This window comes from Gavialis gangeticus, unplaced genomic scaffold (genome assembly GCF_001723915.1).
Source record: "Gavialis gangeticus isolate Ggan-Ray unplaced genomic scaffold, GavGan_comp1, whole genome shotgun sequence".
NCBI classification, from domain to species: Eukaryota; Metazoa; Chordata; order Crocodylia; family Gavialidae; genus Gavialis; species Gavialis gangeticus.
The window spans coordinates 23,367,116-23,380,324 of record NW_017728993.1 but is presented as its reverse complement, the minus strand read 5'-3'; the positions used below and the strand labels follow the sequence as shown (position 1 = coordinate 23,380,324).

The 13,209-nt window shown below is 42.9% G+C and overlaps 1 protein-coding gene across 1 annotated transcript in view; it reads right to left on the bottom strand.

Moving 5' to 3' along the window:
• The window catches only part of ATPAF1 (ATP synthase mitochondrial F1 complex assembly factor 1), a 22,358-nt gene extending 9,494 nt beyond the window's left edge, over nt 1-12,864 (bottom strand). Inside the window, exons 1-6 of the mRNA XM_019501359.1 lie at nt 12,725-12,864; nt 11,762-11,812; nt 10,835-10,897; nt 9,363-9,413; nt 6,418-6,465; nt 4,246-4,341 (exon numbers count right to left, since the gene is read on the bottom strand). Of these exons, the coding sequence (XP_019356904.1) occupies nt 4,246-4,341; nt 6,418-6,465; nt 9,363-9,413; nt 10,835-10,897; nt 11,762-11,812; nt 12,725-12,745 (330 nt within the window). The 5' untranslated portion in view covers nt 12,746-12,864. The remainder of the gene's footprint in view (nt 1-4,245; nt 4,342-6,417; nt 6,466-9,362; nt 9,414-10,834; nt 10,898-11,761; nt 11,813-12,724) is intronic.
• Nucleotides 12,865-13,209: the final 345 nt, after the last annotated feature.

Here is a 13,209-nt window from a genome sequence, read left to right as displayed (position 1 = left end):
CTTATTTGTTATATTAGCTAATTTATTTCTAATTTATTACTTTTACTTTGCTATACAACTAGGACTGACTTTTAACTGCATTGGCTTGCTTTCTTGACAATGAACTCAGTTTAAAACTCTATTTTCATTCACTTTTTTGTCTAAATCTTTCTTCCCAATTGACTCCATTTTTAATTTTCTGCCATTTGAGAAGTGGACTCTTTTGAAGAGCCAGATATCCATCACCAGTTGTGGACCTTCTTGTTCAGCCATATCGATTATAATCATGTCATTATCACTGACTCAGGCACCCATCAGCTTCTTGTTCAATGATTAATTGATTGTCTGCTTCGGACACCATTATGGCTGAAAACCCTCACGGCAGCTGCAACACCTTTTTGTGTTAGACAAGCATCATCTGCAATAAACCTTGAACTACATAGTAAACAAGTGTCAAACAAATTTCAAAGAGAAATTAGAAATCCATCGAAAATGAACAACTCTGTCAACACACAGCAAAATTAAGGTGGTAGAAACCAAGGCTTTTATGGGCGTTTCCCTTGCAGCATAATATTCTTTTAATAAGGCAGTAAATACAGAAGCAAAGGAATGCCAGAGAACTGTTTAAATGCCCCTTACGTTATTTTTTGCCAACTTTATGAACTCCGCTGCACAGCCTGGAGAGTTTATAATATTATGACTGCTTGAGAGTCAAAGGCAGCGTGAAAACTGCAAAAACGCCAGTGAAAACATTCACATCTTTGGTATGACTTTACAGTACGTGATGAAGTTGTGGAGTTCATGGCTGCAGGTGGTCAAAGATAATAATTTAATCTTACATATGTATTTATCACATTTAATTCTCAATGATCCCACAGCTACTTAGATAGGAAACATGTCAGCACACAGCTGAAATGCAGCTTTCCCAGAGGTGAACCACGTCAGCTATTTTCAACACTATAGCACAAGTGTAAGATGAAGGGAAATATATCCTCCCCAACTAAAAATGGTAAAGCAATATACTGAGGCTGCAAGTGCGTGACTAGCCGGGGTTGACCTTTCTTCTTTAGCAAGAAGCAGCTTTACATGTTTAGTAGCCGTAGCTGCCAGAGCTTTGGTTTCAAGTGTAATCTAGAAGATGGAAAGCTCAGTAAAGCAGTACCACGCTGCAGCATGGAGTCAGTATTAGTTGGGGATAATGATGCTGAACTCCTTTGTGAATTGCTGAGAGACCGGCTGTATGTGCGGTGTACAGGCTAGCAGGGCTGTGCAAGATGGCAGCGCTCCGTTTCGACATTTCACTGTTCCATTTCAAATTTTTTTTCGAGTTGAAACAGCTGATCCGTTCCGTTTTGTCGACACATTTTTGCCATTTCGACTGTAGGATATAATGGGGATGGTCAAAACAGCCTATAACTTTGTCATTTCTGGCCTGATTTGAATTAAACTTGCAGGAATGGTAGCCCCTTCTGAGGCCACAAAGCCTAAGTTACAAGGAGACAGGTGCAGGAGGGTCAGAGAAACTGCACACCAAAGTCTTGAAAGCAAAACTCATGTCACATGTATGTGCTAAGCCACAGTGGGGTCAAAACTGCAGGCATGCTAGCAACTGTTCACCAGGGCACCCTTGGGGAGAACTAGGAGTAATGGTCACAGTCTGGACACCCTAGCTGTGAAGTAGTTTTTCCTAATGTTGAGCCTGAAATGATCTTCTAGGAGTTTGTGACCATTATTCCTACTTTCTCCAAGGGTGCCCTGGTGAACAGTTGTTCACCAAGCCCTAGATGTATACTTCTGATGTAACAGTAAGTCCCCTCTCAGCTTTCTCTTTTTCAGGCTGAAGAGTCCCAGGTCCCTCAGCCTTTCCTCATATGGCTTGCTGTGCAAGTCTCTAATCGTATGGGTAGCCCTTCTCTGGACTCTCTCAAGCTTTACCACGTCCTTATTAAAGTGCGGAGCCCAGAACTGGACGCAGTACTCCAGCTGCGGTCACACCAATGCTGAGAAGAGCCGAGTAGAGCAGGAGAATCGCTCCTTTGCAATGGTTTTGCTGGAGATGCACCAGTTGATGCATGCCAGCGTATTGTTGGCCCTGCTGGCTACAGCATTGCACTTGTGTTCATACCGTGGTCAATTATTACCCCCAGGTCTGTGGTGGCAAGTGATGGGGGATCTTCAGTCCTGCTGCCTGATGAGAAGCAGCAGTTGCACAAGCACCCATGTCACGAGTTTTTCTGTCAGCAGCGAAGGGTTCAGGGCCCCAGAACCCACCTGCACCTACCTCCTTAACAGCTGGAAAGCTTTGTGGCTGCAGCTAGGCCTGCAGTAGTTTTCCCCTCCGTGCCCCAAGACAGACACAGTTGCACCAGCACCCATGACACAAGTTTGCCTGTCAGCAGCCAGAGGTGCAGGGCCCCAAAACCCCAGCACCGATCTTCGTGAAATCTGGCAGGCTTTGTGGCCTCAGCAGGGGCTAGCAGGCCTGCAGTTTTGACCCCACTGGGGCTTAACACATACACATGACATGAGTTTTGCTTTCAAGATTTTGGGGTGCAGTTACCTCGAGCCCCCTCAACCTATCTCCTTGAAACTGGGCAGCCATCATGCCCTCAGAAGGGGCTACCATTCCTGCAGGTTTCCAAATCAGGCCAGCAATGACAAAGTTATAGGCTGTTTTGACCCTCCCCATTATATCCTAGAGGCAAAACATTGAAGCAGCATCAAAACAGCAAAACGTTTTTGACTTGCCTCGTTTTGTTTCAAGGCTGTTTCAACTACATCTGCTTTATTTTGCTGTTTCAACCTTGAAATGAGTCAAAACAGCATCGAAACAAAACTGGTGTCAAAATTTCGCACAACCCTACAAGCTAGGTATTATTTTGTAGCTCCAGAGGCATGCCTGGTGCTTTGCTCACCAACTAGCTTCATAGTTTCTAGGGTTGGAAGGGACCTGAGCAGATCATCAAGTCCGACCACCTGCCCTGGCAGGAAAGAGCACTGGGGTCAAGCGACCCCAGCAAGGTGTTCATCTAACCTCCTCTTAAAGCCCCCCAGGGTAGGAGCCAGCACCACTTCTCTTGGAAGTTGGTTCCAGATCCTAGCCGCCCGGACTGTGAAGTCGCGCCTCCTGATGTCTAGTCTGAATCTACTCTCTGCCAGCTTGTGACCGTTATTTCTAGTCACTCCTGGTCATGCTTGAGGGAACAGGGACTCCCCCAATGCCTGCTGGTCCCCTCTGACTACATATAGTTCTTTGTTCTGAGCAGGTTACTATCTAAGACAGACCAAGATCCACAAGGAATAACAAGCTAAAACGGGCAGGAGAAATGCTTCTGTGATGCAGATCGTTGGTTCTTCCCCATCCCTTTCTTATTTGAATATGTAAGTTTATTTAAGTCCAAAGTTAAAGGGACCTAAATAAGGTGAGAGAGCAGTAGATGCAAGATAACAGTTGGATGGTGAAATAAAAAGCAGTTCTAGAAAAGACTTGAAAGAAGAGACAGGCTGGCTGACATGCCACTCTGAGGGGATGCTCTGCTAAGGAACAAAGATAAAGGCAGAGACCAATGGGAGGACACACAACTGTGATGCCCAGGAACAACTGCCACATGTTGAAGATTTGGAAATCTCCCATCGTGGAATTGGAGACAGCACAATCTTGTTTAGCCAGCCTTGCCTAATTTATAATTAAGGGGGCAGTATTGGCTGCGATTTCAGGATAAAAAGCTCTCAGGTGGATTTTAAGATGCCGGGAGAGCATTTTAAGATTGATATCTGCAAGCTGAGAGAAGGGCAGCTAAATACTTCAGGTACGTACTGTCCGTCTGTGGGGAGGTGGAAGGAAGCCTTGCAAACACAACTAGGCACATTATGAATTCTAAGCATGGGACTGACCTGTGAAGCTACAGGACCACCAAACAAGGCAGAGCACTTCAGCAGACAAATTAATGGTTTGATCTGGTACAGCAAGCATAATGGGAAGGAAAAAAAACCCACTAAGAGACCAGAGGAATGAGAGGACTGAGATCTCTCTCTAGCTTGCAACACTATACCGTCACAGAATATGAAAGCTCAGTTTAGAATCAAGTGTCAACAGTATAAATGGTATGTTCCAGCTGGATGAAACTGCAAATTATTGCTTCATTTTTTACAAAGTGATTCTATGATGTCATATTCGTGTGTTTTTAAGTGGCATCTCTCTCGAGGTCTCAACCAGAGCATAATAAATGCAGTGTCTCAACCCTGCTGGCTAATTAAAGCACCCACCTGAACGTTTATAAGCGAAGTAAAGTGCAATTCTGCCCCTGACCACTGTCCCACGAAAAATTCATAGCCTTCTTTCCTTGGCAAAGCACACAGGAACTGCGGAGAAAAGACAGTCAGGATCAATCGGGCTCCCAGCCCAGGTCACAAGAAACTGGAGTCCCCACCACATAAACAAGACTTAATGTGAATCACAATAATAAGAAGTTTATGGAGACACAGCTTCACCCACATGCCTGGAAAAGGTCCCCCCCCAAAAAGCCTGCATTGAGACTTACTGGCAGGGCAGCGCAGGGAAAACTGCACTACTGCTTCCTGCATTATACCTGTTTCTGGATAATGACGGTATCAATCTTTTGGGATATTGAAGCATTAGTATTGACTAGCTTATTAAAGATATGCCAAACCCGTAAGCTTTAATATATCAGAACAGCAATGAAACCTTAAAATTAAACTGGGTAGACTACAGCAAGGGAACACATGCAAGCATGTACACACAGACACGTGCACACAACCCATTTGGTTTATCAATCCATTAAATTTTTGCTCTTCTCCCCAAGCCCACAGAATTATAGAAAATGAGGGTTGGAAGGGACACCAGGAGGTCACATCTAGTCCAACCCCCTGCTCAAAGCAGGACCAGCCCCAACCAGATCATTCCAGCCAGGGATTTGTCAAGTTGGGCCTTAAAAATCTCCAAAAAGTTCACCCTTTTCCAGCTGTTTGTACAAACTCTGTCTCACAATAGCCTGAAAGCATCTTCCCTCTGGAGATATAATGACCTACGTAGCTTCATAAACTGAGTAGCAACACAGGTATCACTTTTACGCTAAAAGAAAGGACTGCATGAACCAAAAGCCATCAGATGATACTGCTGATGCACTGGTTCTCTGCACAGCAACACACAGATTAATACGGATTATTTCCCAAGCTCTCATTAACCTTTACTGTAGAAATCCAAATACATTGGACATGGTTCTCAGGAGATGAGATAGCATTCTCGGCGAATTGTTGTATTGTCTCTTCGTTCACAGCCACAAAACCATCATTCCTGCCAGTGCAATGGGATCTGGCTACACTGTAGTTTTATTGACCAGTGAAGCATTTCACTCCCAGCTTTGTGCAAATTGGACTGTGCTAGTTTATGCTTCGCTGCACAGTTGACTGCAAGGACATGGTCCATCATAATGGAAAACAATACTAATGCACCAGCATGGGGTAGGAAAATGAAGACAGATAATATTTGTTTTCTAGTTATTTTGTCCCTACCTTTTTGGCAACTTAATTTCTTAAGCAACAGCATGCTCCTTTGCACAGAAAGCTTGTCATTGCAAAACACAAGATACAAACAAATCCATGCTCAAAACTGGAGCAGATAAAGCACATCCATTTAATTTCTGGAGGGTGCTTTCGCCATTTTCCCCTATGTGCTGCTTTACAAATAATAGAAGTCAGATACTTTGCAAGGTTAAGTTGTGGGATCTAGGTGCGGTATCCATCACTGTTACCAATTTACTGGCTGAACTGGCCATGTGTGGAGAACAGCACTAAAAATGCAGCCGCACAGAGGTTATTCTAACTGCGAAGCTGCAGCGCTGTAACCTGGGAGGCAGGATTCAGTGCCCCATGACGTAGGGGAAGACCAGTGACATGGGCTTTGTTCACAAAAAGGGTTTGGTCTGTTGTTAAGTGATATGACACCAGCAGCCCTCAGTGGAAAGAATCCCATTCAGCTTAAGCCCTCAGCCATTGGACTAATAAAGTCATGACGAGATTAAGAGCCATAAACTATATGGGAAGGTACACAATTGCACCAGAGAAGTTAGCATAAAGGATCCAGCTCTTTGCGGTGTTGCACTCAGGACAGCTAAGCACCCGACACCAACTGAGGATAGTTTTGAATTGCTAAATTTCTGTTGCATAACCAATGCTGGAAGACTTTCTGCTACACAGGTACACTTGTAGAAATGCCTGCCGGTTATGCTCATAATGAATTGGCTTATAAATGTGAACAGCCTTCTCTCCTTATCTGGACAAATATTTAAACATCTGGCTTTCATTAATCAGGCTGCTGCAATTAGGTTGAATATTGAGGTCAGAAGTTTACAAACTAGGCCCCAGACAGAATTAAAGTTGTATATACACACAAGACACACGTATGCACCCCGTACTTACTGTAGGGCACTTCTGGGCTCTCTTCCATATCAAATCAAATTTCTCTGCCTTCAAACAGGAAAAACAATAATTACCTCTCATAAAAGAAAAGCAACAGGTGGACAGTCATCACTGGGAAACATTTCATTCATTTTTTATAAGGTTAGGTTGCATCTACAGTAGGTCTCTGATGTGCAAACGTTAACAATCAAGTACTGGTTAAGCTGTGTTAATTAGTGCACAACTGAATGCATGAAGTTACATTTTGCTCTTGGCTCCATAAATACCATCAGTGCCTTGTCTTGACAATGCAGTCCCAGATGCCTTCAATTAGGTCTTGAAATTCAAAGTCGTTGTCCCTTGAACAATGTCTAAGTCAGCTTATGCTACATCTCCTCGGCTTTATCCACCTCCAGTGGGGAGCCAAGTGCTTTATAGACAAACAAGAGTTGTGGTCCAAAGGAATTTACATTCTAGCGCTTCTGTTATTTTGTCATTACTGTATCACTGGCCAAGGAGTTGACCAACATTTGTTTTACAGAATGGCATTAGAAATGTAAACAATCTGTACACAACTGTGCTGTACATGCAGTTTTGTTGAGTAACCACGTACTCTAGTTCTAGTCTCCTCCATACTCCCCCATGCCATGTTTTCTGTATCCCTTCAGCACGCCATTCGTTACTACAAGTTACAAATTCTTCAGGGGAGGAGACACGTGCTGTTTATCTGTGTGATGGCCTTGATATGCTGGTGAGCACTGTAGAACTGTATTAGCCTGTCGGCTAACTATAGCTGCTGACTGCCGAAACACACTTGCTTCCACTGATGGAAACACCTGCTATGTATTGCTTTCTTACATTGCATCTGGTGAGTAACAAGGCTTTAGAAACCTTTCAAGACCGCTCAAAAAAAAAAAAATGATGCACTGCAGAGCAGTGACATCTTTGTTGTTCTTAATTAATAGGTCACATGCTCATATAGTAATTTTATTATTAACTGACATCCCTTATTTTTATATAATAATCACTGACAATGCACGTAATGCAAAAGCAAATGAATGCATTATTTATTTTTTTTTTAAAGGTTAATCGCTGTTGCCTGGCTGTGCGTGCTGGGAGAAAAGCAGTCCCCCCGCCCCTTGCTGCTGCTGGGCGCTGAAGCTGTGGCAGGGCAGGGTGAGGTGCCTCCTCTTTCCATGGGGGAAGTGGGCAGGGGGGCCCTTTGAGGGTGGTGGGGAGCTCTGTGGCCAGGCCAATGACACAGCGGCTGGTGCTCATGCTTGAAAGGGCCAGGCAGCCCCAGGAGATGCTGCTGGAGGGAGCAGGGGCTGCAGGTCAGGAGCGAGACGCACTGGCAGTGCCAGGGGCTGTGGGTCAGGAGTGAGGTGTGCCCCTGACAGGTGTCCTCTTTTTTGGAATTGGAAATACGGTAACCCTAGTTTTACTTTGTTCGCTTATTGGTCTTAATCACTAGGTGTAAGTTAGCACAGTTCCACTCTGTTTTTATGGAACTGAGTTGTCATTCAAATCAATTGATTTGAAAGTATAGAAAAAACATCCAAAAATATTTATAATAAATTTGGATTCTATTACTGTTTAACCGATTAAAATTGTGATTAATCGCAACTTTTTAATTTCACAATTAATCACAATTATTTTAATTGTTTGACAGGCCTAAATATATAGTGTTTATATATTGCGATTGCATTGCTATTATTTACATTTCTTGATATTAGATATCCTCTATGGCACACAAACATTATATCGTAAAAAACATGGAAAATGTGGAGACTGCAGAGTCAAGAAATCAAGTAGCTGGGAAAGGACAGAATTATAGTTACCAGTATAATTCACCCACTGTGAATGCACTAGGATACAGGCTTGTATTATATATTCACACCCCACCTCTGGAAAGCATCTTGTTTCATTTACTGCAGAGAATGGACAGAGCTCAACTCACGAGCAACTATTCAGTATTTTGTTTTAACAAGGCTTTTTTTTACTGCAGAGTATTCCTACCATGGTCCGAAGAGAACTATTTGTTTCTCAATGCCTTTCCCTGACACTCACCAGCACAGAGACTCAGCAGTTCACAAATATTTTCTAACCACTGTTTTGGGGGAAAAGTGCTATTATTTCTATGTTCTATACGGAGGGCCAAGGTCAGCAAGATTTTAAGTTTAAACATGTCCACTAATTCTAGGTGTCTGGTTGGAAACACCTTGAACCTGACTTTTCAGAGCACTCTATAAAACATTCAAACCACTGCTCTAATACATGTCTGTTATAGAGGCGAATGCTTGGTGCCTCTATAAGTCAGACCCCAGGGTCTCCAACCAGGCATCAAGAAAGTAAGAAACACACCACTGAGGACTGCCTGTTTACAAGATGTAACTAGCATCACACAGGAATTCTGTGGCGGAAGCAGAGGACAGTTTCAGCCTGAGGTAACCAGACTGCATGGAAATTTCAGCTCAAACATTTAAGTTTAGCAGTTATAAGCAACCACCAACACAGTGCCATAAGATTGCCTGATGTTTCCCATTAACAGTCAATAATTTCATGCAAGCCCAGTGCTACATGCCGGACGTATGCAAGGCTTAGTTTTAATGCCACTGCAGAAGAACAGAGGCTGAAGCCACAGAAATGGCCCATTCTGAAAAGCAGTGATTTGGAAAATGCACAAACTGCAGCCTGGATATACACACGGGGTCTGTTCCAAAGAGCACTGGGGTCAATGGAAACCTATCAAGCCTGGCTTTCATATTACTGAACTTGCATGCCAGGCTACGCCCCATCGTCCTGCCATGGAAGCTGGTGTTAGGGATCTCTTTCATGAAGTGATTGGTTGCTGTTTTTTTTCTTTTGTTTAGAAACGACGCGCACAAAGGAGCAGAGAAGCTTGTCTGGCAAAGCCTTTCTGTGCTGACCTCCACTGTATACATTTTGTTGAGGGAGTGACTTACAGGAATTACGGCATAAATGGTATCTTTTGAAGAAAAATGCTGATTCCAAATCTGTAAGAAAGGAGGGAAATTAGATTTAACAGAGATCAAAACAAGCATATATAGGATTTGTGTTTCTTTAACAGTGTTCATTGGTTAACTAATCCTGGCTTGCAAGCATTTACAACCAAGGGCTATTTTTCATATATGTTTTGTTCGATGCCTATAGCAGGAAGGCTAAAATCTCTTTTTATAGAAAAGTTCTAAGACTAATGGTAGCAGATGGCCTATTATGCGCGCTTACATTGTGCAATAAAGGAGACTGGATTAGATTGACCCATTATGGAATCCATGTGCTTATGATATACATTTCTGGCAACGCGCTGCCTTATGCCACAGATTTAGAAATGGTTGCCCACAGTTTGTTAGTTAGGAGAAGTGCTTCTGACCAGGTATCTTATAATAATATGCATAAGGTTCTTTTTGAGTAAGGAATATAAAAAAAAACATCCCCCATGAGGTTTTTGGGGTTTTTTTTCTTCATTTAATACAGAACCTTTGAATTTACCGCTGCCCTTCTTCTGAGGACTTTGAAACTTTTTATAAAGATGGTTTGGTACCAATATTTCCATTACGCGTATGAAGACGGTGACTTGCACGAACTGTCCCGAGTTACTGATAAACTCTGTGACAGCTAGAAATAAAATCTGCAGGCCCACGCCTCTTTTCTAACTGCCAAAAAACCCTCCCTCCCTGTAACCTGCACTGATTAATCACATTTCTCTACAGGCTGTTTAAACAATAAGATCTGGAAGTGTATTTTTGTCCCTAGCAACCTGGTGCGCACAAAGTTTCCTCTTGCATATCTCACTGCCTTTGAATATAATGAGCAAACAGAGAAACTAGGGGAGAGTTAGCTTGCTTCAGAGATGTAGAATGGAAGGAGATATCTTCCCCAACAAAATGAAAGGGAATATGGAGCTCAGTGTAATGCCTATAACTGTATCAGGAAATCAACCTTTAGTTCTAACTTACCTTTTTTTTTAAAGAAAAATTTGCTTTCATTTACTCACCTTAAGCAGTTAGTACTAGTGAAAAGGTACTGGACTGATAGTCATGGATGCCAACAACTAAAGGGATTCAGCACAGGAAACACTGCCTACCTCCAAACTACCTCACCAACATGCTTTCACTCTAATTAAGTGGTTTTTCTGCTCAGTCCTATCGCCACACACGTTCAGTTGCTGGAATGCTGCAAGGTCCTCTGAAGGCAACTGTTTGCTAATCAGGTCTGGACACAAGTTACAGATCAGCCCAGAGGTGGGGTATTCCATGTGCCCAATTTACAAGACCAATTTGATTTTCTCAAAGCAAGGAATCTTTGCAGCTATTCTTCTTCCAACTTCCAATATCTTATGTAAAATATTCATCAGCCTAGTTTCAGAATGAGAACAACATTTAAATGGAAGAAGTTTCAATTAAAAACTTATCACCTGTTTTATTTCCTCTGCTGTTTTGTCTTTCACCATCTCAACATTCAGTACCGAATCAAGCGTCTGCAACAAAATCACAAGGAATTTAGCATGAAAGTGGGGTAGCACAAAAGTCTGTGTACAAATCCAGGCTGTAGAGTTACAGATGACATCTCTATACCTTCATACTTTTGATTGTCAAAAATAGCCCTATAACAGAAAGAAGTGGAGGTATACACTGAACTGTGTTACTGAAAGAGTACATGCATCCAGTTATAGCATTTATTTAGGTTCAGTTCCACAGTTCCTAATTGTAATATGCCTCATGAGATTGTCAAACGTGTTGAGTATTTTCTCTTTCTACCGTTACTCGAACGTGCCCTGCTGGTTGGTAGCTTTCACAATGCAGAAATCAATGCCAGACTGAAACGTTAACACAGTATAGTCCCTCGGAAGCAACTCCCCAGGCTGGACAATGGAAATCCCCCATCAGCACTAAGGGGAGCTTAACCTTTTGTTATCGATTTGTTTGCACTGAAAATACATCCCCAGACTAGACAGAACTTCCAATATTGCACAGGAAAAAAGGACTGGATTCAAAACCACTGAAATGCCCTGGTTTTAAGACTTCGGGACAATTTCAGTTTTACAAGATTATCTTAAAATGAGATGCAACGCAGGGAACTGTGGATAATTATATCCTGTGCAACCATTCATCACTGTAAGTTTTGAAAGCGCAGGCTAGAAAAGCACTTGGCTGAGATGGTTTAGACAGGGACGATCCTTCTCTGAGCAGCAATTTTGGGCTAGATGACCTCTTGAGGGCCCTTCCGGCACTACTCTTCTAGGATTCAATTTGGCCAAAGCATAATGCACCATTTAAAATCAATTTCCATGTTGGAACAACAGGCATAACATACCTTGATATTTAGGTCCACTGTATCTTACCTTATGTTTTGTGAATCCGCCCTTTAATGTCTTTGTACCCGATGATTCTGCCTAAAATAAAACATAAAAGACTTTTGGGTAAAGCCTGCTTTAATCTGATGAGTATAACCTGCCCACTTACAAGATCTTTTCAGCACTGTCCTGAGACAAAAGAAAAAGCTAAAGATTTTCAGATGCCACAAACAACCTACTGCAGTCAAAGGGGCATTGACATGGCCCAAAACTGGACCTCAAGCTTTTCATTACAATGAGTAATTCACAACCAAGACACCATCCCTCAGTTTCTCTATTCTTGGGACCACACAAAGAAATACAAATAAGCAATAAATACAGAAACCAGAGAAGGGCATCCACGTTGTAGCCATACTGGTTTAGAGGAAAAAGGAATTGGAATTTGTGGGAGAGGGGAATCTCTTTTATTACACCAATTAGAGGTTTGCAAAAAAAAAAAAAAAATAATAATAATAATAATAATTTTTGCAAACCTTTAGTTGGTCTAATAAAAGAGATCCCCACTCCTACGAGTCCCAATGCCAGAAACCAAAGGAATTAAATCTCTTTTAACCCGCTAACTCTCCCCCTGCAGATATGAATTACTGAATGACTCAGAATTGACTTAATGATGGAGAATCCAGCACTTGCGATTTTTCTGCTGGGACACAGGCCAATAAAACCAAGTAGCTGGATACCAGCAATATTTGTGAGCAACAGTTTTCCCCTCAGGTGTAATGATAAATGATGGACTCATTAGCGAGGATACGAGAAGGCTGCTGTTGACTCTCTCCCAACAGGAGACGCGCGTTTGTAACAAGCTAGCCCTTTCATCCACTCCTTTAATAGCAAACCTAGATATTTTTCATCCCAGGCAATTCCTATTCCAGAATCAGATCCTTAAAGAAGGACAATTTCAAGCCACCATACTGAAATAAACAGAACGCAAATTACGCAGAAAATGAGCCTTACCTTTTCGTCCATATATTTCATAAATTCCACTTGTTTGCAATATCCTACCGGCTGCTTTTTCAGTTCATTTAGTTTCTCCAGACGAGACTCAAAAAGTTCTGGATCGGAACTAAAACAAAGAAACTATTACTAGCACTGCGTGGTCATGGGGATGGCGGGGGGCGCTTGCATTGTAAAAACCGGCCTGCCATAGCCAGGCTTTCCATTTTCAAACTATTTCAGGACTTCCCATAGGAAGGACTAATCCTGATGCCTAAACTGATGGAGCTGGGACATGTCTCCCCCGCCACGTCCACAGCCCCAGGAAATCTTCTGTCCCCTCTGGAACCCCAACCCCCTGCGTCCCCCAACCTGGGGCTCCAGGCGCCTCCCCCTGCCACCCAAACACCGCCCAGCCTGCTCTGCCCAACCCCCACAACCACCAGGCTCTTCCCCCACTGACCCCGCCCCTCCTCAAGACATCCCATTAGCCCTCCCCCTGCCAA